The sequence below is a fragment of the Phodopus roborovskii genome, unplaced genomic scaffold (genome assembly GCF_943737965.1).
Source record: "Phodopus roborovskii unplaced genomic scaffold, PHOROB, whole genome shotgun sequence".
In the NCBI taxonomy this organism is placed as follows: domain Eukaryota; kingdom Metazoa; phylum Chordata; class Mammalia; order Rodentia; family Cricetidae; genus Phodopus; species Phodopus roborovskii.
The window spans coordinates 34263089-34289661 of NW_026126433.1; the positions used below are offsets into that span (position 1 = coordinate 34263089).

General features: G+C 40.4%; 1 protein-coding gene across 2 annotated transcripts; it reads right to left on the reverse strand.

Annotated features, from left to right (window-relative positions):
* Positions 1-775: 775 nt before the first annotated feature.
* Positions 776-25215, reverse strand: Fmo1 (flavin containing dimethylaniline monoxygenase 1). 2 transcript variants are annotated; one of them, XM_051186117.1, is made up of 9 exons: positions 25077-25215; positions 24704-24839; positions 14944-15132; positions 13742-13904; positions 10454-10596; positions 7268-7467; positions 4328-4683; positions 3766-3838; positions 776-1523 (listed from the first exon to the last, which is right to left on the reverse strand). In XM_051186117.1, the coding sequence occupies exons 2-9, from the start codon at positions 24833-24835 to the stop codon at positions 1181-1183; spliced, it is 1599 nt and encodes a 532-aa protein (XP_051042074.1). In that variant the 5' UTR covers positions 24836-24839; positions 25077-25215; the 3' UTR covers positions 776-1180. The 2 variants fall into 2 exon arrangements, with proteins under 2 accessions (XP_051042074.1, XP_051042073.1); XM_051186116.1 differs by having other exon boundaries at positions 24704-24970; positions 25077-25175.
* Positions 25216-26573: the final 1358 nt, after the last annotated feature.

A 26573-nucleotide genomic window follows, 5' to 3' on the forward strand; every position in this document is an offset into this window, starting at 1 on the left:
AGGGATATTAGAACTAATCCTGGGAGATATCAGGGCAGGCTAAAATGAAATAATCTTTATTAAGGTTAACCCCAGCCTCCACTCTTGCCTGACACCAGAGTTCCTCTCCAGCAATCTTGGCGCTCTCTTGTGAGGTGAGGCTCCATAAATAAGCCTATTAAGTAGGTGAAGGAGACCAAGCTCACCCCTGGCACGGCATCACACTTTCATCTGACTAGACTGCAAGAGGAACTGGCTCTACTCTGGTCAAGTATTGCTGTTGAGATGGTGTTTGCATCTCTCTATCTCTCTCTCTTTCTCTCTCTCTCTCTCTCTCTCTTTTAACTTTCTATTAGAAGTATTTTGGTTGTGTTCTTTCTCTACTGAATTCTGGTGAAATGGGTTGACTCTTAAGAAGAGGTAGCACCACCCACTGCCTTGTAAAGCATCATGATATAGGACATTTTGAGGAGGAGGCCTATACCTTCATTGTCTAGCTCATTAATCCACCCATCTTCTTTTTAAAAAAAATTACTTAGTTATATTTGCTATACACAGGTGTTTTGCCTGCATGTATGTTAGGCATCAGATCCCCTGAAATTGGAATTATAGACAGTTGTGAGCTGCCATGTAGGTTCTGGGAATTGAATCTACGTCTTCTGAAAGAGCAGCCATAGCTTTTAACTGCTGAGATATCTCTCCAGCCCTGCCACCCCACCCATCTTCTTAGGGACTTTATTCATAGCCACCCACATCCTTTTTTCTTCTAGCTCACAAAAGACTACTTGGTACAAGCAGTTTCTTCCATTTTATTTGTAGTCAACCAATACACAAAGAACCATTTTAGTGCAAATCAATATTCTGTGAGGTAGGGGTTTTCATTAAGATTTAGGAGAAGAGTTTTTAGGGGGGCAGAGTACATAGAGAGTTCTCTGGGACAGCTCCTACCTAAAAAACGAGCCTGGATCCTTCCAGCTCTTTAAATAAAGAAAATTGTTGGACATTATCTTTTGGAGTTAAACTTAATGGAGCTGTTAGAGGCTCAGAAATCCCAGGGTACCAGGGGCGTGAGCTGGGAAGCAGGGAGGGGTGCTTGGGTTTCATTCTCTGGACATGGTTTATGATTATGAAGGCAAAATTGTTATATCAAAGGACTGGAGCATTATACTCCATGCTTCTGAAGGCCAGTTACATCTTTTGCTTACAGGAAAACCAAGAAAATAGCTACAAGCAAAGCCAGAAAAGTAAAGAGTTTAAACAAAGTTTCAAAAGAAGATGGGGATTCTTGTACGATTCGAGTTTTGGTGACTTTCAGTGTCCTGTCCCACTGGGTCAAGATGGCATTTCTGGCTCCTTCCCATTTTCCTGGACCAGTTAGGCGGAAATGGTAAGGTGTGCATGGGCCAAAGAAGATGGTCAGAGCCAGGCGTGGGTCAGTCAGGAGCATGGCCCGCAGATCTGGTTTTGCCTTGATAGAGGTCAGAAGGTCATCGATGTACGTTATATAATCTGATTGCAAAGGCTTGCAGTAACACAAGCCAAACCTTTCCAATAGAAAGAATGGGAAGAAAAGGAATGAAAATCACAATGATAATATTCCTATAACAAGGAAATGGAATCTTTGTTCAAAGCAAACTCTGTTACAAGATTGGGAACAGCCTGATGTATTCTTCCATTATGCCCATGGGCATTTAAAATGGTCTCTTCCTATTTCTTTTGTTATTTCTTTGGGACAGGGTCTCAAACTGTCACTCAGGCTTGTCTCTTACTCCTGGCAATCTTCCTGACTCAACCTCCCTAGTGTTGAGATCACAGTCACAAGTTACCACACTTGGCTTCATTCTTTCTTAAAATTCAATTGTTTCTTCATTTGTATAATATGATGAGCCACACAATTCCACAGAGTGAAATTCTCATACCTCTAATATTTGTCCTTAGATTCACTATCTAACTTTTGTGACAGGAGGACTCTACATTATCTAGTATTTCCAGTTATTTATACATTATACTGATGTCCTATAATGTGACAAGACCATATTCTAGACTGAGAATAAAGAAAAAAATCACCAGGGCTGGAGAGATGGATTAACAGTAAAGAGTTCTTACTGCTCTTGTAGAGGATCTAAGTTTCATTCTCAGCATCCACATGGGAGCTCATAACTGCCTAGAACTCTAGTTCCAGGGATTGGATGCTCTCTTGTGGCCTCTGAAGGCCTTTGCATGCAGGAGATATAGGCACACACATACACACTCTCAATCTACACATTAGAGAAGAAACATCTATAATGCTTTCATTGTTTTGAATATTAATGCATAGACAAAACTAGAGTAACATCTATGATTGAGACAAGCCACTTACTAACAAGAAGAAGAATAAGAAGAAGAAGAAGAAGAAGAAGAAGAAGAAGAAGAAGAAGGAAGAAAAAGAAGAAGAAGAAGAAGAAGAAGAAGAAGAAGAAGAAGAAGAAGAAGAAGAAGAAGAAGAAGAAGAAGAAGAAGAAGAAGAAGAAGAAGAAGAAGAAGAAGAAGAGGCCTTATTCTTAATCTTAAACTGGCCAGAGTTTTATTTACTTTGTATCCCAGCCTGGTTTCAGACTTGCAGCAATCTTCCTGCCAAAACCTCTCAAGCACTGAGGTTAGAGGTATAAACCAATGAATTTGGCTAATTTCTTAGTGTGTGTATGTATGTATGTGAATGTTCATTCATGTGTGGCTGCATCTGTATAAGCAGGCACATATGTGCATGTGTGTGCGTATATATTTTGTAGAGGCAAGAAGACAACTTGGGGTGTTGTTTCTCTGCCTCTCCTTTTTTGAAAACATAGTTTTTTGTTTTTGTTTTTTAGAAAATTCTTAAGTGTAGTAGGCTGGCCAGTCAGTGAGCCTCCTCAGTACTGGGATTGCAAGCATTTGCTGGCACAGATGGCTTTTCTTGAGTGTATTTTGGGGACCAGACTCAGGTCTTGATGCTCACAATGAAGCTTACAAATGGAGTTATCACCCTAGTTCGTTTTAAGAAATGCTTCCCTCTTAAATAAATCCTCCATAGAACCCTTTAGATTTTTCAAGTAAAGATTTGCTTGGCAGACGTAAAACAGGTATTTTTTGCTGCTTTGGATCCATAGTGGATGGTGGACATGGGTGTCTTCTTTGTTGTCCATGTCCCTTCTATTCCCTTTGGCCCTTGAGTGGGCATGAAGAGCAGATCATAAGCAACAACTGTCTCCGAGGAAGGCCCACTGGAAATGCTAACACCTTCAGGACTATTACTATGTCTACTGCAGGGCATCTCTATGGTAACACAAAGGTAGCCATTGACAATGTACAGTCACCTTGGTTTACATTTTACCTAACAAAATTGCAAAATTTTTATCTTCAACACTTTTTGAAAATGAAAATGAAAAACTAGGTCAGTGTGTCTGTCTCAAAAGGCAAGGTCAACTGACTCTTGCTTTAGAGTAACAACTTGTATGAAAATAATAAAGCCAGTAGAGATCTCTTGAATGAACAGATATTTCCAGGAAACATATGTTTTGCCTGCTGATTGTGGATAAGGTGTGAGATAATGTGTCTGGTATGAGAGGCTTCCTTACACTAGGTCTAGATGTGTACTAGGATAGTAGATGATTCTGGAAATTTAAAGATGCCTCAGTTTATCCTTTTTGCCTCCTCTCTCCACTTTTATTCAGTCTGAAACACCTCTCTTTGCAGTGTAAAGCTCATTGCCACTTAACTCTTTCACCAACTACACTGTCATTCATAAAGGACATCCACCAGTTCACTCACCCATTATGCTTGTTTTTCTTCCTTTCATTAACTTCTGTCATCATGACACTTGGTGGTGGTACTGTAGTTGTACCTATAAAGTAAACACATGACAGAGCAATTTAACTTTTGCTTTATGTTTTGACTGAGGGATATAGTTGCTTTCTCATTGCTTACCTTTCATCTTTCTGGTATTCAACCTACTTACCTGTCCTTCTGCAAAAGTATCAGCTGCCTGAGCTGCCTGGTGGTGTGTTCCTGGCCATCAATACTGCTGACTGACAAGATGAATGTTTGGCCAACTCACTAACTACTTAATGTGACAGAACCTCAAACCTGGTTTGATCCAATGATGTAATTTAATTGACTGAACCTTTCATTTTTATTGAACCAGTGGATTCAGTCAAAATAATAGGTAGGCACATGTCTTTTTTAATCCCTGATTTATCATTTGTACTGTGGTGACATAAATTACTATGCCAGAATAATTCTCATTGGATGGATTTCATTTTTAATTTCCAGTATTAAAGTTCACATAGCAAACAACTTAATAAATGTGCCTAGCTATTCCTCATACAGTTACCTTTTAGCACCTGAACAACCCATCGAGCTTGGGTTTCTCCTGTGGGTATCATGGAGCCCAGGGGTTTGATGAGGCCAATCACAGCCAAAGTTGGTTTTGGCAGATGAGCAGGGAAGATGTACTTGTACAGTGATGCCTGGCCATCCTCAACTTTCACTATAGATTCGTCGAGGAAGGGAAAAGCAAAGGTGTATCCAGTGGCAAAGACGATGATGTCAATAGGCTCTTCCTTTGGACTGTTGTTAAACATGACAGAGTTTTCCTTGACCTCCTTGATACTTGGCTTGATCAACACTTTCCCAGTGATGATACGACCTGGGAGCTCATCATTTAGCACGGGCTCTCTCAGCTGGGTCCTAAACAAAAACATGAGCAGAGAGATCTGCAGGTCAACAATTCAACCCTCTTTACTCTCCTCTTGGCTAGACCAGAGCTGCTGCCAATCTTTGGAGGGGAGGGACCATATCCAAGGGTTAAGAATTGTGTTTACCACTCACTAGACTTTGAAAGCTGAGGAGGTGGCCAGAGCCTTCTTCAGCCTCTTGTTGATTTTTCAGCATTCAGCTACTGCTATCATTCTAGAGACAGCAGAATGCTGAAGGACCACAAGGTAAACTTGGAAGCCCCTATCTGGCAAGGACTTCTGCCCATCTCTTTAATTTCCCCTCCTAGAGGACAATTGTGTAAGAAAATCACCATCATATGCCAAGGGGACACAAACAACATCATCTTTTTCTTATACACTCCTTTCCCAACAGAGAAAAATATTTTTGTTGAGTTGCTTTGCTATGAGTTGAACGTGTTTATGGATTGTGCTGAATTCACAGAATGGAAACAGTAGGAGAGTAGGAGGTGGTGAGTGTAGTTTCTTTTATAGTGTGTGTACTTAACAGAGCTTGGACAAGTCAAATAGTCCTTAGGGGATTCCTCTGTTCATCTGAAAAGAACAGATACTGACACTGGGTAGAGTGAAAAAGCATATGAAAAGTTGTGTGTGGGAATTTTGGAAATGGAAAAGGACTGACTATATCAAAGAGAGAAGGAATTGTATTTCTGCAGTCTTGTTAGCCACCAGCTGGGTTAGATAAAACTTCTTCCAGATCAAAAGCTTTGGCAGAAAGAGCTAGAGCCCTAGAGAGGTCTAGAGGTAGAAGAGGGAAATAAGGAAAGATGTGAAGACAATAAAGAGAAATGGCAAGAGGGAAGCAAACAGAGACATTCTCTGCCTATCACCATTGTGGTCTTGAGTCACCCATCCATATTGGTCCAGAATGAAAGCTGAAGGAGACCAGAGAGGGTTTGCGGTGTCCCCAGCAATGAGTTTGAATTGTTGTGATGATGGTTATTCTTGGTTGTCACCTTGTCTACATCTGGAATTAGCTAAAAACCCAAGATGCTGGGGACACTTGAGAGGGATTTTTAGTTAGTTGGATTACTTGAGGTCTGAAGACCCATTTCAAATCCAGGCAACACCTTCTTGTGGCTGCCTATATAAAGACAGGGAGAAAGAAGTCTTACTCAGCCTGCTTGCCCTTGTTCTGTCTGGCAAGTCCACTCCTTCACTAGAGCTAGAGTCTACTTCTTTGGAATTCGGATGTATACTCAAGTCCAGTTGAGACATTAAACTTTGTAAACTAAATAACTTCTGTACTTTTGGGTTTCCACCAGTAGATAGCTGTTGTTGGACTAGCTGGACCACAGCCTGTAAGCCACTCAAATAAATCTCCATAAATACAAATGAACGAAAAAATATCTATTGGTTCTGTTCCTCTAGAGAACCCTAATACAAGTATAAACTTAATGAATGACAAAGTGACATTTTGTTCTTGATAATGGGTTAAGCTACAGGTTTTAATTAAAGGTTACTGAAATAAAAATGGTCACTAAGGCAAGAAGGCACTGTTACTACAGAGATGCCTTAGGGTGACTGTTAGATTCAGTCCTCATCCCCACAAATGAAACAATCCAAGTTGTTTTTGTCAAATCAGACTGTTTTATTATCTTCTGTTTGCTGGATTCGAGGAAACCTCTTACTAAATGAGCTACAGCAAGTGATCAGAGTTTTCTGTTTAAGTTTTCCCACAGTAATAGAGAGAATATAATAATACTTACCTGAAGGAGTTGTTGGCAAAGTGGAATACAGAAACTTCCCTAGTGAGCATATGCTAGTTCACTCCTATTAGTGAGTAAACTTTTTTTTTTTTAGTACCTTTTTGTTTATTGTAGCATTACTCACATTAACCATGTCCTGGCAATAACCCAAATTTCTAAGAAAAAGTTACTAAATAAAGAAAATGTTATTTATGCATACAATGGAGTATTATTTTTCTGTAATCATAAGGAAATTCTCCAATAAGCCAGTCAGAGAAGGGTAAGCACTACATGTTACCACTTATATGAAGTATCTAAAATAAACTTGTTCAAGCAGAGAATAGAACATTGCCAGCAGGTGGAGTGAGGAGGATTGGGAATTACAGCCCAGTGGCGTCATGTCTCTGTTATATGACAGAAATGAATTCTAGAAATCTGTCAGTGAAGGTTTTCGTTATGCCATGTTTTTGAGATTATAATTACAACATTTCTCCCTTCCCTTTCTTCACTCCAAACACTCACATATGCATCCCACTTTCCTTCAAATCTATGGCCTTTTTTTTTTCACTAATTGTTATCACATTTCTATATGTATGTGTATATACATATATAGTGTTTTAAAATGTGTTTAAGTTATTTTTTATTTATTTTACGTCCCAGCTGCAGTTTCCCCTCCCTTCTCTCCTCACAGTCCTTCCCCTTCACCCCTTCTGCTTCCACTCCCCAATCTACTTCTCCTCTGTTTATTGAGGAAACTTGTATGAAGTAGTTTTTAGCATTCAGCCTTCTCACTGCTATTGGAAAAGTCAACATTCCCTCTTCCTAGTACCCTCTGTCAGATATACTTACCTGTCTTCTGGAGCCACGCCATAATTCACATGGTTGAACCAGCTGTTCATCTTTTTTGATATCAACCAACTCACAATTGGAGTTGGGAGTAAATTTCTGAACATGTTCTGAAATCGTGTCATGAATATCATGTCCCATGGGTAACCTGAATCAAAGACTCGGCTGATCACCCATGCTCCTCCGGTGGTGCTGAGGAACACCTAGAATCAACCAAATAGTCTCAGGGGGATGAAGATTGATAATACGAATACATCTGTTACTGTGAAGATTCACACCTGACAAGATAGTCTTGGTTCTTCTAATAGTTTCAATATTCAGCGTATTAAAACACCACAGGGTGTATTATCGAATACTCATTGTTTGTAAGGCTTGAGAGACAATAGCAACTTACAGGAAGCTTTAAATCTCATTTGAGAAAGCAACAGACATTTGGTTGTAATTTCATGTACTCACTGGAGGTGTCAGCAATAAGAACAGGGCAGGGATTGGAACTTGTCTACAAAGGTGATATCAATACAAGTACTAGCTTGACTGGCAGTCCAAGAGATTAGAGTATTAATTTGGGTGTTTGTTTTCTTCCCCTCCCTCCCTTCTTCCCTTCCTCCTCCCTTCCCTCCTTTCTCGTCATCTGTCTTTCTTTCTCAGTCATATTGGTTGTTTGGTCATTTTTATTTATCAGCTAGCTGATTAAGCTAAGCAAATAGTGTTTTGATATCTACACAGTAAGTAATTTTCTGGATAACTGTTCAGAAAGCAAAACATTTGGCTGTCCCAATCTGGTGATTGCTGATACAAACAGACTGAACATATTGCATTTTCTTCCAACTAAGTGATGCAGGTAGACCAGTAGACCACAGCCAATGTTGTTATTTTTGTTTAACTTTATAACATCATGGACCAGTGGACACAGCCCTGGAAATGTGATAAGAGCCTCAGGCCCATCAGAGGTTCTGATATGAGCTATTTTCACTGACTGATGCTGCCTCTTTGTCATGGTATAGAATAGTAGACACCAATTCTGCTGGAAAACAAGGGGGAGGTCATCTTTTTGATCAAAGCATGGTTTTTGACCACCAGAATTTCCAGATAATTGGAGAAATAGATTCAATGTTACCACAGGTGGAGATCATAGTGGTCCAACTCCTTCTAAGTTTTGCTTTCAGGAGTTCCTTTCTTTTTCTTCAGGACAATGTCTCCAAATTGCTAAGTCTCTTTAAATCAGTTAACTAATGTTTTAGTGAATTAACCATCCACTCATTCCTTTGTCTAAATTAACATGGTGCGGCGGCGGGGGGGGGGGGGGATGATCTCAAAGTTACATGCCCTCAATGTTCTTTCTTTATGAGGTTTTCATTTATTTATTTGGCATCTGTTTCCCCTACAGATTTATTCTCCAAGAGAGTGGATCTTGATTTTGTCAGGTTGGGTCCTGTACAGTGCTTGGCACATCCTGAGTAGGGAAAACTCACTTTGTATAAAAGGAAAATGTATTTTACAATCTAAGAGAAAGATCACTGCAGCAGGAGGGGCTGGTGTGGCAAAGAGGAAATAAAGTCAAGGAAGTGGAAAGGTCAAAATCAGTCCTTCAATAAGAATGTAAATGGCAGATTTGAACCAGAATATGGAGTGTTCTCCACTATGATGACATTTATCGTAACTTCAAACAGTTTGACTGAGATATATTATGATGAAGTTTTCATTAGGTAACAATGAGATAGGTCCTTTTTTTTTCCCCTCTAGGATGCAGGGATAGTACATCTACGATTTATCAGGAAAGGGGAGTTACTAGGTTTCCAAACTGAGAATGTAAGTGAAGGCAGATATGTGCAGGTTGGTTTTTATTGTCAACTTGACACAACCTAGAGGCACCTGGGAAGATGGAACTTCAAATGAAGAACTGCCTCAATCAGAATAGCCTGTGGCCATGTCTGTGAAAGACTGTCTTGATCTAGGATCAATGTGGGAGGTCCCAGCCCATTGCGGGAAGCAGCCTTATCCCTGGACAGGTGGGCCTAGGTTGTATAAGAAATCTAGTTGAGCATGAGCCAGAGCAAGGCAGTAAGCAAGCAGTGTGCTTCTATGGTTTCTGCCTTGACTGCCTGTGCTGAGGGACTGTGACCAGGAAGCATAAGTCAAATAACCCTTTCTCCCCTAAAATTGCTTTTGATCATCAGAAAGCAAAGTAGCATAGTGGCTTTTCAGAGGATTCATTTGTTGGTAGTTTGGAGTCTGCATGGTTTGTTAAGAGTGGGAGAGTGGACTGTGGGGTGGGGCTGTCAAGATGAAGAGCAGAGTTTCCTAAGTCATGAACTTTGAGTTACTGAGGCTTGTGTTTGGATTTGAGGTAGTGGCAGGACTTTAGGCTTGCTATTTCTCTCATTCCTGGTTTAGTGGTCTGTAATCAGGGGTATGAGCAGTATCCATCTCAGTGGCTTGTCTTGGTGATTGCAATCATGGACCAAGTAGCATCTAGTACAGTATTTGGTAATGAGGAATCCAGATAAATATGAATTGTCTCTCCAGTTTTGTTAGGAGACAAGGATCCAGGCTCAGCATGAGATGGTAGGGGCCCGGCAGAGCAATGACTAAAAATAAGAACTGTTAGTAAGAAAGTGTTGCCAGGATTGAAGGACTCATGGGACTGAGTGAAGAAACATGTGTACTGTAGCTCTGGTTGGAAGATAAGAAAAGTGACACAATTAAATGTTAGAGAGGTTAGTTTTGGAGGAAAGGTGGCAAATGGGATTCACAGTAGAGTATGTGATCCTTAGCAAAAGCACTTAGCTGGGCCTGATAGTACATGTCTAAAATTACAGAACTTGAGGGACGAGGAGAATAGGAGTTCAAGGTCATCATCATCTATACAGCAAGTTCCAAAAATCTATTGTTAGCTGCATCTGGTGGCTTAAGCCCATAATTCTAGGCAGGAGACAGAAGCAGGAGGATTATTACAAATTCAAGGTGAGCCTGATCTACATGTTGAGTTTTTAGCTAGCTAGGGTGACATAGTAAGACCCTATCTCAAAAAAAAAAAAAAAAAAAAAAAAAAAAAGAAAAGAAAAGAAAAAGAAAGTTTTCTGTTGGGCATTCTTTGTCTTTCGACATTTGTCATAATGTCAAGCACCATTTGGCTGAGGCATACACGTTAACATGAAGGTTTCTTTCATTAGGTAACATCAAGGTTACCTTTTTTGCTAAGTGGCTGGCCTCCACTGCAATATCTGTGCCAGAATTTCCCATTCCAACCACAAGGACTCGCTTGTCCTTAAATATGTCCGGATGTTTATACTGTCGGCTGTGGAAATACTGTCCTTTAAAATTTTTTATACCTATAGAGAAAACAAAAGCACATACAGAACTTACAAAATCAGTAAAATAAGCATACATATTTTCCCCTTGATAATACCCTGAAAGATGATTTAGGCTGGGTACTCTTTTTAGAGAAAACCTGGAATATGGATATACAATTTTATAAAATGTTATCTGACAACTATTTAATTAATCACTTATGTGATTACAGGCAAAGGGGTTAATTATCTCATTAGATAGTGCTCTCATTTTACTTACTAAATGATTAAGCATTAAGCTGAAACACTGTGGCATAAGACATAGCGCACAAGAGTGTGAGGCCTTGTTACCACACCATGGAAGATGATGTCCACGGGAGGGTGGTGTTCTAGTTGTGTAGCTTTTTATAAACAGGAGCAAGAGCAGAGAAGTTAATCACTGATTTAATTCATCCAACTTTCTGGGGACCATGAATATGTACCCCATAGAACAGGCATTGTTCTAAATGATATGGGGGGGTGGTAAAACCAATGAAACATGGTCCCCATTCACAAAGGTTCTCATAAAATGGAGAGTTTGCTGACAGTACACAGTTCAGGCTGAGTTTGCTGAGTCAGAGTTGGCTCAGAAAAAAAAAAAAAAAAAAAAAAAAGAGTTGTTTGTATGACATCAGGACAATGTCTCCTGGGCTCATAGATAGCTCAGGCAGTTGGTGTCAAATCCCATTGAGACATCCAATGCAAACAGAAAGCTTTTAGAAAATCCTCTCAAGGCTGAATTACACAATCAGAAGTAGTACCTGATCATCAGAAACCCTGGCTTATCATTGTAGAACAATGATAAGACATCTAGGCTCTCAGTACAAACGTGATCGCAGGAAGTGGCTATCTTAAGACCAGGTGTCTCTGTAGTGCACACAGAATCATTCACACTCTAGAATGAATCCTGGTCAAAACTTAACCACAATTAAGATAATTTAGTATTTGGTATAGTTTTTGACCATGTTTAAGTAATAACTCAGTTCAGAAATTCCATACACTTCAGAGACCTTCCAGGAAAGGACAACTGGAAAAAGCCAAGATGGACCATAGTGTTGTCTCTAGATCCATATGTTAGTATAGAATATCCCTGACTCAGCCTGTTTGGGATACACATGGACAAATATGAGACTATATGAGTCTCCAATTATTAATACCTTCCCCTCTCACCTCACAGGAAGACAGCATAAGAATTTACGGTAGGTAAATATGGCTATGTAAACAAATGCCAGAATAAATATAACTAAAGAAATAAAAATAGTTATTTTGGGGAAATGGCACACTAATTCTAGTTGTGATACTCATATTTTTTTTTTAACAAAGACTCTTGAGAACTCCTTTCCCTATTTGGAGCATTCAGAACCTGTGATAAATATTTTGGACATTTTCACTGAATTTAAATTTTTGTCATGGTTCACAACCACTCCAAAGCAGGGAGGAGATGGCAGAGCTGGGAAGTCTCCATTTAAAATCAGAATCAGAGTCTTAGAGCTCAGAGCCCCCTTGAAAAGTCATGGAGTCAGGGGTTTCAAATTGGTAGTGCCTGGTGAGGATGATACCAAGGGCTGTAGCCTGTGTGTAGCCCTCTTCACTTGATTTGTGATACATGTATTTAGGCTAAGTAATCTGACTTTCTCAATTTACCATCAACTCCCCACTCTCAGAGGCTTCAAAAGGTGAGGGAAGAGAGAAAACTATTATGTGGTAAGCCATGGGGCTTAGCTTGTGCCTTTCAGATTGGCAGCTCATCCAGTTCAAACTGAACACAGTGGCTTGCAAGCATTCATAGTCTGTTCTAGTCCAACCTGATACAGCTCCCAGATCAGATCCAGAACCACAGAAATCTCTGAGTTTGGGGCACTCATATTACTCTGGGTCTTATGTATGTTGTGATTCCTATATCAAACCAGTAAAAATTCTATTCATGTCTTTCGTACTAGTTACATGTTGTATTCACTTCTGTGTTAAAAGCACTTAGTGTAATGTATTGTGAGTACTGAGTACATGGCTCCCCCTCCTTTTATACTATGGAGCTTCCTGGATACTTGAGAGTAATCCTATACTGGGAGATCCTTTAGAGAGATGTAAGTGGTTGGCTGGGTTTTCAAGGCTTTAATCTGCAGACAAGAATGTCAAATGTTATTTCTCCTTGAGGGCTGAATGTGTTCAAGTAGAAGCTTGGAGATCTGTGTGTGTGTGTGTGCCTGTATCCATGCGTGCACTTGGGTGACATCACATATGCACAGAAAGCCATCTCACTGGCCTAGGCTTGGATTGCTCAGGGAAGCTTCCTGTGTTGGGAAGAAGTCTACCTTGGTTCAATTCTATTGTAGGGTAGTTTTCAGGTTCTACTTATCCTAATCTGACCTGAGCTGAGTGAGCTCTGGGGTAGATCTGGGGCTCACTGGAAGTAAGTGTGACAGTGTAAGATGGATCATGGAATCACTTCAGGTCATGTCAAGATGAACTGGAGGAAATTTTCCTTGTCTAACTTTTGAAAGCTTACTGGAGGTGAAATAAACTTTCAAGCCATTGAATTTTCTGTTTCCCTGAGTTCATACAGAACTGAAATTTGGCACAGAGTAACATGAATTATGGCTGCAAAAGCTAAGTAAAGGAACTGAGACCTGACAATGTCTTAACTTGTATGGGAAGACTGATTTTCCTTTCGACTATTGTTCCAGTGCCAGGAAGCTCTCATTTGCCCACTCTGAGGGAGGCAAGCAAGCAAGCAAGCAAGCAAGCAAGCAAGCAAGCACAAATCAAGTCTCTCATTCCATTATTCCAAGACTGCCCTTTGTGTCCTTTAAACACAAATTTAGCAGTGAGCAGCAGCTGCTGGGGTGAACAAGTTGTGTAAGCACCCCACATTTCTGAAGACTAAGTACTGCCTGTCATGTAAGGAGGAACACAGAACCCCAGTGAAGCAGAAACCTGCTTAGTATGTTATCTGCTAGTCTCATCTGCACTCATAATTTGTTTGAAAGCCAAAAATTGTCTGGCTAGGAAAAGTTCTTCTTGGAAAAAAATGCTACATCACGATTTTAACTATCTAATGGAAGAGCCATAAAAATTCATCCTGGGACCAACCACATATGAGGATGGGTCCCTTGAGACAATTCAAGGTAATTGATAGGAACTTCTGTACCTGGAAAGGAATCCAGGGGCAAGTGAGGGTTAGTTAGAAAACCAGTGCAGACCATGACGGCGTCAAATGTAGCTGAGCTTTGCTTCCCATCATGGAGAGTGACGACTTCCCACTGTCCAGAGATAGAAAAATCTGGGCGCTTTGCTACACTGCAGACTTTGGTCTGAAAAGAATCACAGACATGATTAGCAGCTGTCAAGTTTGTTTCAGAGCTGCTGATACACGAGTGGACATTTCAAAAGGCCTGGAATAGAGAGACCAAGCATAATAATGAACAGAACCCTAGAGTCATAGGCTATCAAATCCAACATGATGTATTATTAGATAGCTTTCAAGTTTGAAAAGGTGAAAACCAAAAACATTGAGTAATTTGCTCAAATTCTCACTGGCAAACAATCTATTTTTTGTTTTTATTGAACTCATGTATGCAAATGAGTATCAAGTTTTAATTCATTGATTGTGATGTGTGGATCAAGCCCAGGTCTTCAAATGTGACATGCTAGGTAAGCACTCTATTCCAAGGCCCAGTCTTATAACCCATGCTTCTGATGAGGCTTGAAAATTATTCTTTCTATTGTGCAAACTTGTTTCTCATAGAGACATTTCTTTAACAGAATCAACAATTATACATCATTGAAAATAAAAATTTGATCACAGTTGTCTTAGACAAAATACTACTGAAGTTTACCCATACCAAGAAACTGATGGTAACCTATGGCCTGAGTTATTTGGGAGTATTCCAAGGTACAAATAACTTATTGTTTTTCATTGACTAGACATATGAAAATGAGTATAAAGTTCTGATTTATTGATTGTGTACTGGGGAGCAAATCCAGGTCTTCGTATGTGGCATGCTAGCTAAATACTCTACTTCCAATCCCAAGATTTTTTTTTTAAAAAAATTAATACAAGTCAAACGTCAAAGTAAAAATTGTTCACTAGCCAAAAGGCTTTGCTGTCTTATTTTTAAACACTCAGAGAAGTTGAATTTCTTAAGTCTTTCCTACAGATGTTATTGTTTGCTTTATATTACTCAAAATGTCTTTGGGATTCTACATTTTTACATTCTGTCTTGTGCAAAAGCCTCATTACCCATACCAGTTCACTAGCTCATCCTCAGAGCTCAGGGCTATGCTACAGAGGGGTAATAGGAGACAAGTCAAAGACAACTTCCTGACTGATAATTGATGTTCATATCTTACCTTGAACTGAATACATTTCAGAAGGTTGAACCGGCTTGCATACAGTTTGAGATATTCCAGGAACAGAGAATTTGGCACAAAGTTTGGGTAGTCTTCTGGGAATGGAAAATCTGAGTAACAAGACATCTCCCTGCTACTGTTAGAAACCACAGACTGGTAAAGACTGGCTCTTCCTTCTTCAACATATTCCTGTGTAAACAGTGCACACTCAATGAGCATGCATGCTTGTACATACACACTCAATGGTTGTTAACATTTTTGAAATCTCAAACATTGGTTGAGTTGAAACTAAACAAGATAATATATGCTACCAGTCACTTTTAAAATAGGATTTGCATTTGAGAAATGATGAACATTGGACCCCAGTGTAAACTGCTTGACCATATCACTATTTCAGTCATGATATGGAACCAAATAAATCTGGGAGGAACTCATCCAGTGCAGCATTGCAGCAAAATACAGGCGAATATATAAACACACAGGCAAAAGCCTGGACATAGGCTTGGATAAAGAAGAATTGCTAGGTACTTCATGAATTACTCTTAGAATGATATGGAGGAGCATAATTTGAATTATGAAGGCTTTGCATAAAAACTATGGCTTTTAGAATTTTATAGGAAGTTCATGGCAACATAAAATGATTCATATTAAACTCTACTAAAGATGTATTAGAGATTATAGGGTATGCAGATGACATAGAAAGAATCCAGGTAAAAACTAAGACACAAATCTTCTTGATTGTTAATGAGGACCTGGTTAGAGATAATAGCAGTTGGGACTGAGAGAGTTGGCATGTTTGAGATGGCAATAAGGCAAATCCCATAGGACTGTGAGAACAATTTGAGTTAGGAAGATGAAGGATCAGAGTTTCAAGACTGGACAACCTTGTGCATGACCCTAACCAATTTCCTCCCTCAATTTGGACTCCAGTAATTAGTAACAGTAATATTGCACATAATTCTTGCAAGACTGAGGGATATGTTTTAGTAATCTTTGACTATATGTTGCCTTTGTCTTGTGGGTGGTATTATGGAGGACTGTCAATTTCAAAGAGAAAGTCCTTAGTGTTATAACACTATTTGTAATCATACACACACACTTTCTTTTTACAGAAAGTTATTTTTATGAGCAAGTGGAAATGTGAGCATAAACCTTGCATATAGATAGGCTCACTCTGTTCCCAGAAAGCATATGAATCTAGGTATAAACAAAATGTACAGCAATCATAGAGAATATAGTTAAATATGATTAAAAGCAAACATTACTGGTTTAAATTAGCAGTATTGGTCTATATCAATTTATATGAGTTGATTGTAACCTGGAATGTGATCCCACCCACATCTGACAACTTTACTTTAGTTGCCTAAAACAAGACTTGAATAATAATATCAGTAGATCTGCTAATGCAGAAGGGGGAAATCTCAGGGTGTCCCACCCCAGATAAAGAACTACAGGCCACGGATGACTGTTGAGAGAGAAAGAATTAGCCTCTCCCAGGGATAAGGCCCTTAATGGACTATACAATACAAAGTGGTAAGCCACACTAAATGGACATTACAGGTTATATATGTATATGTGTGTATATATATACACACACATATACATATGTATATATGTAGCAGTGATAATAAAAAGCTATCAATTTGAGAGGGAATGAGGGAGGACATGGGGAGGGCTGGAGAAAGGAGAGAGAAGGGGAGAGTGATGTAATTACATTTTAAAACTGTAACACCCTTTGCTTCATATTGGACAGCAGTTTTAAAATAGAATACTTTGAACTGACATGGTTTAACATCTTCCATTTCAGTCAACATACCTTCGTGACCTTTGTTTCTCTATTTAGAATGCTACTAAGCAATACTTAGGAATCATCTACATTTACTTTATTATTATTATCCATGGAATCCAAACTAGGTACATTGATAAGCAAGAAGTTATCTTAATTGTCATAACAAAAACCTCGGATATTGGGTTGGGGTATATCAGTGTGAGAGTATTTGTTGATCATTTTTAAGGCCCTGGGTTCTATCCTTACTGCCACAAACAAAACAAAACAAAACAAAACACTTTTAGACATCAATGTAGCATCATATAGTCCAAGCTTGCCTGCCTGTAGTTGTTTACGGTGCAGAACTTTTACTTCACCGAAATATTTTCTTCAGCTAAAAGTTCCAAGTGTAGTAGTGATACTGTATGTGTACCTTTCAAATAAAAAATACATCATTTTTGTAATTGTTATGTTTAATGGCATTTATTGAAATTAATTTTATAATCCCTAACTCAATATAAATTATATTTTGCACAATTTTCACTTTCATTTTCTTATGCTTTGAAAGCCAACAGTGTAAATTAAGAAAACCCAATTATTCTAAGTTTTGACAGTACTGCTCTCTGCATTACTTTAGAACAAAGGTTGCTATGAGATCTCTTCATATGTAGACCCTGTTTCTGGGTAAGCCTGAGAGTCTGAGTTTCTAGACAAGCATATTCATAGGATGCGCTGCTGTGCCATGGACCACATTTGAGTAACAAGGCTTTGCAAGAGCACTACCTAATAGGAATGTGATAGAAGCTATATTTACAACTTCTGTTGAGTAGTCATACTTTAAAAGACAAGTGAAGTTTCTTAAAAATATCCTTTATCTAATTAAAACGCATGAATATTATTTCAGCATGTAACTAACCTAAAATTATTAATGAAATGTTTTGCATTATTTTTCCATATTAAGTTTCAAAAATGATCTCTCTCTTTATATCTATCTATCTATCTATCTATCTATCTATCTATCTATCTATCTGTTAAATATTTTTAGTATTATCTCTGCCAGTTGCCCTGATACTCTGAGATCCCATGTTTCCTGAGAATTGATGAGACCATTTAGGAGAAAAAAATTGTTTTTATGAAGGGGAAAAATGAATGAGAGAGGCGAGGGAGAGTTGGGCTATGGAGAAGAGGAAACTGGATCCATATAGCTAAGTTGATATAATAGGCTGAGAAATTCTACCAGAACTAATCGAATTTAGAATTAAAAGTAAGTGAACTGAAAATTTAGTTCTTTACACATGCCAGCTATATCGGAAGTACTTCCTAGCTGTGTGTGGATAGCAAGAGTTTAGGAAGGTCCGGTGAGCATGGGCACTAAATATAAAGCTGGCTTGATTTACTCCAAATGGCGGTGATCTCTGAGCTCCAGGAATAAGAATGTAGCTATGAAGAGTTAAAGTCCTGCTGAGTAAGAACAAACTGCCCAGAAAAGAAGCTGCGTTGTCAGAAGAAAAGAAAAAAATGGTTGTAGACATCCAAATTCTCACAAGTTTCTCTGGCTTCCAGGATCTTCACAACTATATTAATGCTAGTACAGACAATTTTTAGTAAAGATGAATCTCACACATACACACACACACACACACACACACACACACACACACACACACACAGAGAGAGAGAGAGAGAGAGAGAGAGAGAGAGAAAGAGAAAGAGAGAGAGAGATACCATGAAGATTTATATAAAACTATCTCCCAAAGTTACAGCATTTTAATGGCATGTTTACATGTCAGGGAGTAATGAGGGTCCACTGAACTAAATAGGCCAAGCTACCCTGTATTTCATAAACTCTTATTGCCAGTGAGTGGGAGTGGAGAAGCCCTCTATTTTGTAAAACTTAGAAAATTCTTGGAAACAGAGGGGAGCTTCCAGGAAACACTGAAGCCTGTTGTGAAATAATGTACCACAGATGTTAGCTGCAGAGAGATGGCTTTGCCCTTAGGGTAGAATCCACGGGGAACTCTGCTCCCTTCTCTCTTTTCTCCTACCAATTGTTTCTCCTGTATAAACACCAAGGCTTCAGTATTGAGCACATATGTAATCAACATGGGTCCATATTACCACCCGATGCTATTTATGAGTCCTAGACCAGAGTTTGCTTCAGTGACTCCCCAATCTGCCCCAATGGTTCCCAGACCTTCTGGATTTGTCTTCAGACAACCCCTCCCTGCCAGCTGCCGACCGTCTTGGGTGCCTCGGCTAATGATGGGGGCCATTTAGGGGAACAGTTTGGTTCTCATGAAAGTGATCATGGGGAGAGCGGCTTTGGAGAAAGGGACAAGTTAAGAGAATGAATGGGATGGTTTGGGGCTTCTGGTCCACGTTGGCTCTGCTGCGCAATGGGATTGTGGTGTTTGGTGGGACCCTGTACATCTCAGGGTTTGCCTGACCTTTGAACTGTGAAACAAACTAGAACTGCACGGTAAGTCTCCATAGCACAGGGGCAGACTGCCTAGGTCCACACGTGAGCTCTTCGTGTTTTTTTTTTTTTCTGGGTGATCTTTGGACTTTCCTTAACCTCTCTCCCTCTCAGTTTCCCCACCTCTATGGAGGGACAGTGGAATGCACCCCCGCCCTGGGCTAAATGGAAATGGTAGGGACAAACTATTTGAAACTGTGCTGCTAAGCTTCTCATTCAAGTTAACTATTAGCTGTGATATCAGGGGGACAGCTTAGGGGAGCTGCTGGCAGCAGAAGTGCTGTGGGTCAAAGGTCTTTTCTGCCTTATTTTGAGAAAGAAGTTAAAATGGGGTGGGTAGGGAGGGGGGAGGGTCTAGAAGGACTTGGGGGAAGGGAAAATATGATCAAAATATTTAAATCTAAAAGTTGCTTTAAATAATACAAATATAATAAGAAGACAAAAAAATGGGGCATGGAACTAAACAGTGAATTCACAAAAGGGTGAATATAAATACCTGAGAAACGTTTTAAAAAATGGTCAACATCCTTAGGCCTCAGGGATGAAAATTTAAACAACTTTGAGATTTCATCTTACCCCAATCAAAATGGCCAAGATTAAAAACAAAAGTAAATCAGATGACAAAAAAAATGTTGGCACATATATGGTGAAAAGAGGCAATGCACACTGGTGCAGAAACTATGGGAATCAATGTGGAGGTTCCTCAAAAAGCTAGAAATAGATTCACCACATTACCCAGCTGTCCCAGTCTTGGGCCTGGACCCAAAGGATTCCAGTGATCTACATTCACTGATGATCTGGTCATAATAGCCAGGAAGTGGAAGTGGACAAGATGTTGATCAGCTGACGAATAGAAAACAAAATGTGATACATTTACAGAATGGAATTCATCTCTGAAACAAAAGGTGGTGTTCGCAGGTAAGTGCATGGAGCTGGAAATGCTTATTCTGAGTGAGGTAACCCAAACTCAGAAAGACACATGGCACATTTTTCCCCTCTCATTTTTGGATATTGGCTTTTAGTCTTCAAAAATATGTATTTCATTTGGAATATCCATAAAGGTCATAAAATTAGTAGGGACCATGGTGGTATGGTTTTCAAGAGAGGGGGTATAGAGTGCAATGGTATAAGGAGTTAAAGGGGAATAATAGAACAAGATGGGTTAAATTGGGGTGATGAGTGTGTAGAAAAGATAGAGGTAGAAATACAGGGAGGATGGCTAGCTTTAAAGGCCTTTCAAAGAAGTCATATGGAAACCTACTACTCCAAAAGCCTCCTAAAATAGGCACATATAAACAAATAACAAGAGTTATCCTACGATGAGGGGACAATGCCTCTACTAGACAGCATAAATAAAAAGCCCAGTGCCAGAAGTAGCTTATCTCTTCTGAAGTTTTTTGCCTTTGTGGACCCACAGGCTCACAAACATTACAGGGCAGTGCTAGTACTCTTATTTCTCATCCAGAGCTTGATAGTAAGACCTGATTGATGAAGGCACCACATACTTAAGTCACAGAACATGGAGAAATCAATCTGGTATTGGCCCAGAAGCTTCATTCATGCAGGCTAGCTTTCAGAGGGCTAGAAGGGTCTATGCATGCTACTGCAGGGGAAATCGTTAATCTTACCCAATTGTGAACCCTGTGAGCTACAATAACGACTAGACTAGCAACATATGCTCACTGTCTTGCAATAGTGGCACAAAATTCATGGTGGTAACTACTACTTTCTGATTGGTTCAAGTCCAGCTCTACAAGATGAAACTCATATCTTACACTTTATAGAGCCAAGAACTAGTCTTGGAGACTGAAGAATGCTCACCCCTCAATTGTACACCCATATCACACCTCTGTCCAGTTCTCAGGGATCATTGTGGAAGGAAGGGTGGAGATATTGTAAAGCCAGGGGTAGTGTTTTCAAGACACAAAAAGGCAGTTCCATTTATCAACTCATAGGTGTTGTGATAACATGTACAGATCCCACTCTAGCTCAAGCCATTAAAGTCCCAACATGGAAAAGAAAGTAGGTTAACCACAGTACATTAAAATGTCACACATTCAATAGTGTATGGACAGCACAAATTGGACTTGATTGTTAAAAAAAAGGAGGACATAAGGGTGGGGCAGGGGGAGTAGATCTGGAAGGAGTTGAGGGAGAGTGGTAAATATGATTGAAACTTATTGTGTGAAATACTTAAAGTACAATAGAAACGAGGAAAACCCCACAAAGTATGAAGTAAAAATATAAAAGTTCTTTTGTAATGATATTTTATTACTTCTTTGAGAATTCTATACAATGTACCTTGATTTTATATTATGTATTAAAAATTTTAATTAAACTTTAATTATATCATAAGAATAAAAATGATGGTAATAATAGTCCTAATAACTGAGATGTAGCAGTGAGAGAATGCTTCATCATTTCCCATACTGCTTCCTGGTGACAGTCACTCTCAGTGAAGGACAGGGACCAGCTCTTGGGTCTGTGTAGAAGAGCTATAGAAATCTTTGAGGAAATCTGTTGTAGTCCAAGAATATAATCTTAGTGAGGGGAGAGGTTTGTCTAGTGGACTCCAATATGGATAACAGAAATTCAATAAATGGTATTAAGTATAATAAAGAGTATGTGAATGAAATGAAAACCATCAAGGCTACTGAAGTTTTAGAATGAAGACTGTTAAAGAAGGTTGTAGGGGCCAGTGAGATGGCACCACACAAGCTTGGTGACAAGGCGGTTCCACAAAGATATGCCCTGACTGTCAGACATGTGCACTCAAACTAATACATGAAAATTCCTTTTAAAAAGAATCAAGTTAACCAAGCCCAAGGAAGCAACAGCTGAGGAATAATTCCTCAGTGATTCACAAGAATGATCTATTTTTAAACTTCACCTTTTCCCTTATTGAGAATAAAAATATATGGAAAGTGCTCTGTATGCTATCAATAACTGCTGAATAAATGAAAGGATGTATGTGAAGATCTTGATATACCAACAGGAAGGTATCCTTTGGATGGTGATTAAGCCCCAAAATCTGTTATAGGGTGTGTGTTAGCTAGCACTGTTAATTTCCTCTAGGCAATACTCAGGTGGTTTTACTCAAAGACTACTTCTCCCTTCCTACAGTCAAGTTCTGTAAAAACAATTTTATTGTTAGTGGCAAGGCAATCCCTCAAATTCTTTTCCTTCTACTATTTTACTGTTTTGGAAGACAGGGTGACAAGTAGCCCAGGCTGGCCCCTTACTATGTAGCTGAAGATGATCTTCCTTCCAATCTTCCTACCTTTATCTCCTGAATGTTGAAATCACAGGCATGCACTACTCTGCTGGTTTCGTGGGACTAAACTTAGGACTTCATGTGTCCTGTCATCTAGCAACTGAGTTCCAACCCCAGCTGTTGTTTTTTAAGTGAGACCATCAATCAACAGTGCTACTGGTGTGAGCCACTCCTTCCCCTCAGCCACCAGAGAGACTCACTGTGACAAAGGTGTTCCATATACATGTTCTCTGTCCACTCGAGTGGCAATCAGAAGTTATGCTCAAGTTATGCTCTTTCTTTTTTTATTTAAATTAGTGACTTCCATCCATGTTTGCCTCAGCCTATGGTACCCTTCCTTTTCATGGCAACTTTTGTCTGCCATGGTAGCTAGGAGAACCAGAATCATGATCTTAGTAGTGGCCAAGGAATTAATTCATAATCTTTATAACATTTTTATTTTACATGTCAATCCCAGTTCCCCCTCCCTCCCTTTTACCCTCTCTGCCCCCTCACATGCACCCTGACCACCCTCCCCTCTCATCCCCCCACCCCAATTCCACATGTAGGGCAATGCCATCCAGGTGGGGTCATGCAGATCTGACAGGTCATTTGAAATAGGGACTAGGACTTCTCTCCTGTCTCTAGGTTAAGGCAGTTATCCCTCCATGAGGGATGTGTTCACAAGGTCCTTTTGTGCACCATGGATACATCCTGGCTCCACTGTCTGAGGTCCCTTAGACTGCTCAGTCCTTCTGGCTGAGACCATATTCAGGGGGCCTGAGTCAGTCCCATGCTGGCTTCCCAGCTATCAGTCTGGGGGCCCGTTAGCTCCTCCTTGTTCAGGTCAGCTGTCTTTATGTGTTTCTGCAACCTGGTCTTGTCCTCTCTGTCTGCATCTAGGTGGGGGGATGGGAGGGGAGGGTGGTCAGGGTGCATGTGAGGGGCCAGAGAAGGTAAAAGGGAGGGAGGGAGGGAGAGGGAACTGGGATCAACATGTAAAATAATAAATAAAAAAAAAAGTCACCTCAAAAAAAAAAAAAAAAAAAAAAAAAAAACCCTCTGAATTTAATGGAACAGTTTCATTTGTTTTCAAGCCAGTTCTCAACATCTACTGATCAGAGGTACTCATCTAACATACTGATGGTCATTACAGAAAGGCCAACTGTTTGATTAGTAATGCCTGCAATGAATGTGAATGCAGAAGAGAAATTTAGCACTTGAGGGTTCACCATCCTCTCGGACTTAACAGAGCTCCTTTATCAGACCCCTTTGGAAAATTTCTGTACATTGTGAAGATCATGTCTGGTAGCCAAGCCATCTTAAGACAGATGTGTTTTCATGTGAGCCATGCCTGCTTGCACTGGAGAACTGTGCCTAAACAGACAATGTTGTTTTCTCTAGAGTTTTGCTCTCTGATTTAGAAAACAGTTTGTTTCAGTTCCAAGTTCCTAGCATCTATAATGGGGAATGTTTCTCAAAAGATCCGAGGCCAAGCTATCTGACACTGGTTCCTTTCCCCAGCTCCTGACAGCTTGCCTAAATTTCATGGAAAAATGGTTTCTCCTTGAAGATGTGAAGAATTAAAACAAAACAAAACAACAAAAATCTCTTCCCTGGTTGAATGCTGGAGCCCAAAGAACACTTTCTTTTTTGGCTTTGGGGTTTCATTGACTCGAAGCAGAATTGTTGTTAACCCCACTAGGGCTTTCCAGACAACTGACTCGTCCACCCTAGTACCCTGCTTAGATTCCAGACTTACATCCTGTAGTGCTAGTCCATGGTATGGATGACCTTTGCCCAGGCAGCGGGATCTCCGTTATGGAGCTCCTGCTTCATTGAATCCCGTGTCACTGTGTTACAGCTGAAGCAGGACCGGGAGACTGTGCAACTAGAGGCAGCCCCATTTCTCTGTAGATTTCTCTGGAACCTCCGTTCTGTGCAGACACCCATCCCCCTCCCCCATTTACCCCCCCCCCCCCCAGCACCTGGTCCTGCACCGCTGCCCTGTGCTTTCCTGGTCAGCCCCAGACATTGCTTTTTCTTCTCCACTTTTGAGGGCTTCTCTGGGGGCATTTCTTCCTCTTCAGCCTAGACAGCTAGAACGCCCCCTCTAGACTAGAGTGTAGAGCTCTGCCTTGTCTCTTTTTACCATTCACAATTTCAAAGTTCCCCCTGAATGGGTCTCCATTCGGCAGACCTTTCCAGTCTTTCCAAGTCATTGTTCAATAGGCAGACAAAAGCGTGCAAATCCCCTACTTACGGTGAATCTCCAAAGTCCTCCCAGGTCATCGCTCCTCTCGAAGCAGGTGGGCTCCAGTCCCTCCTCCAGGCAGCACTTGATGGAGGCCAAGCCACTGACCCCGGCTCCCACAATTGCAACGCGCTTCACCATGTTCCTCGGTGGAGGGAAAATGAAGTAGAGCCCTTTTATTCACAAAAGCCCCACCCAAACCTTGGCTACTCAACAAACCAGGAAAAGAATTCAGAAGATTAAGAGGTTTTCTCTGTTTGAGGCTCTGTAGACTATCTGTGGTGTGCGAATGTGAGAAAGAAAATGTACAGGTCACGGGGTTAAACCCTGTCCTGGGTTATGTCCCCACCCCTTGGCCAGAGCTGGCGCTCAGTCCACTCACTCATGGTCTTTAGTGCAATTGTATCTTCTGGCAGAGTGGCTGAAACCAGACCCTTTGGTGGGCAGAGCCTTGCATTCTTAACTGGCTTGCTTCCATCCTCCCGGCTCCAACCCCAGAGCAGCCTGGAGCAGCAGACAGAACAGAATGGCTTTCTAACCCACTCTTTATTTTTTTTTTTTTTTTTTTTTAAATCACAGTAACGTTGACACTCCGATTGGTTTGGGGACATCACAGGAAACTGCACAGCAGCTGATAGGGTGGGGTTGGGACTAAGAGCCAAGACACTTGTGGCCATCCCAGGTGCCACAGCACTGCCCTCTGGGCTGTCTCCCGGCATTCTGCCAAGACCACAACAGTTACTGCTGGAATAGAATTCACCACTAGTCACCAGTGGAAGAGAGGAGGTGGCTGCAGGACTATTTGGAGTGGAAGGGTAGGGTTCGGTTCGCCTTTGTGGAGTTCAGTCAGCATTGGTGCAGCTTTGAGAATTTTCTGGCCATGTGTTAATAGCATGGGCTTGTAAGAACATTGTGAGGCAATATAGCAGGTTGAGTAAGCAACCAGCTTTGTCAGTTAAAACCGTGCGATCTGAATCATTCAGTTCCTCTGGGCGTCCTGTAAACAGAGAAAATCTTGTAGCTTCTTAGCAGTGTTCTTCCGAGGAGCAATTGAGTTAACATTGTGTTAAGTGTCTGAGAAACAGGTCCTGGCACATAGTAAATGCTCAATAATGTAAGCTATTTCCAAAGTTGGTTTCTTCTTTTCTAAACTTTCTCTGAATTTCTGATCAAGAGCATACACACTGAGCATATATTAAATCAAATATAAGACATCATTTCCTAAGATGTTTCTGAGATAATTTTATCTCTCTCTACACACACACACACACACACACACACACACACACACACACTCACATATATTTTGAGACAGGGTTTCACAAAGCCAGGTTGGCTTCCAACTCATTATGTAGCCAAGGATGACTTTGAACTTCTCATCCTTCTGTTCCCCCCCCCCCATTGCTGGGTTGGCAGGCATGTGCCAGCCACCATACCCTGTTTTTGTGGTTCTTGGCTTCACACATACTAGTCATTCACTGTATCATATAATTCAGACACCTACCCCTCAAGCACAAGGAAGTCCCCAGTGATGAAGTTTTCCTGAGCATTTTTTGTTTTCTTGTTTTCCACATGAACTGTCCACAGAAATGGGTATGCCTGATTCATATTTTTATGACTGGAAACCCAAGAAAAGCAGTTCAGCCATGGAGACTGAGGCAATTTTTTTTCTGCTATGTGCTCTTTCTAGGGAAATACTGAGAATTTGGTGTAATAGATACAGAATTGTCTCTTGAATCAAAAGCCCTGCCCCCCCCAAGTGTCTGTAAAGGTGTAAGATTGGTTACATTCTACGGCAAGTAGCTATGAATTACCAGGGAATTCTAGAAGAGTCCTCTCAGAGGAAGGCAGCTTTAGACCACAGTGGATCTTGCAGAAT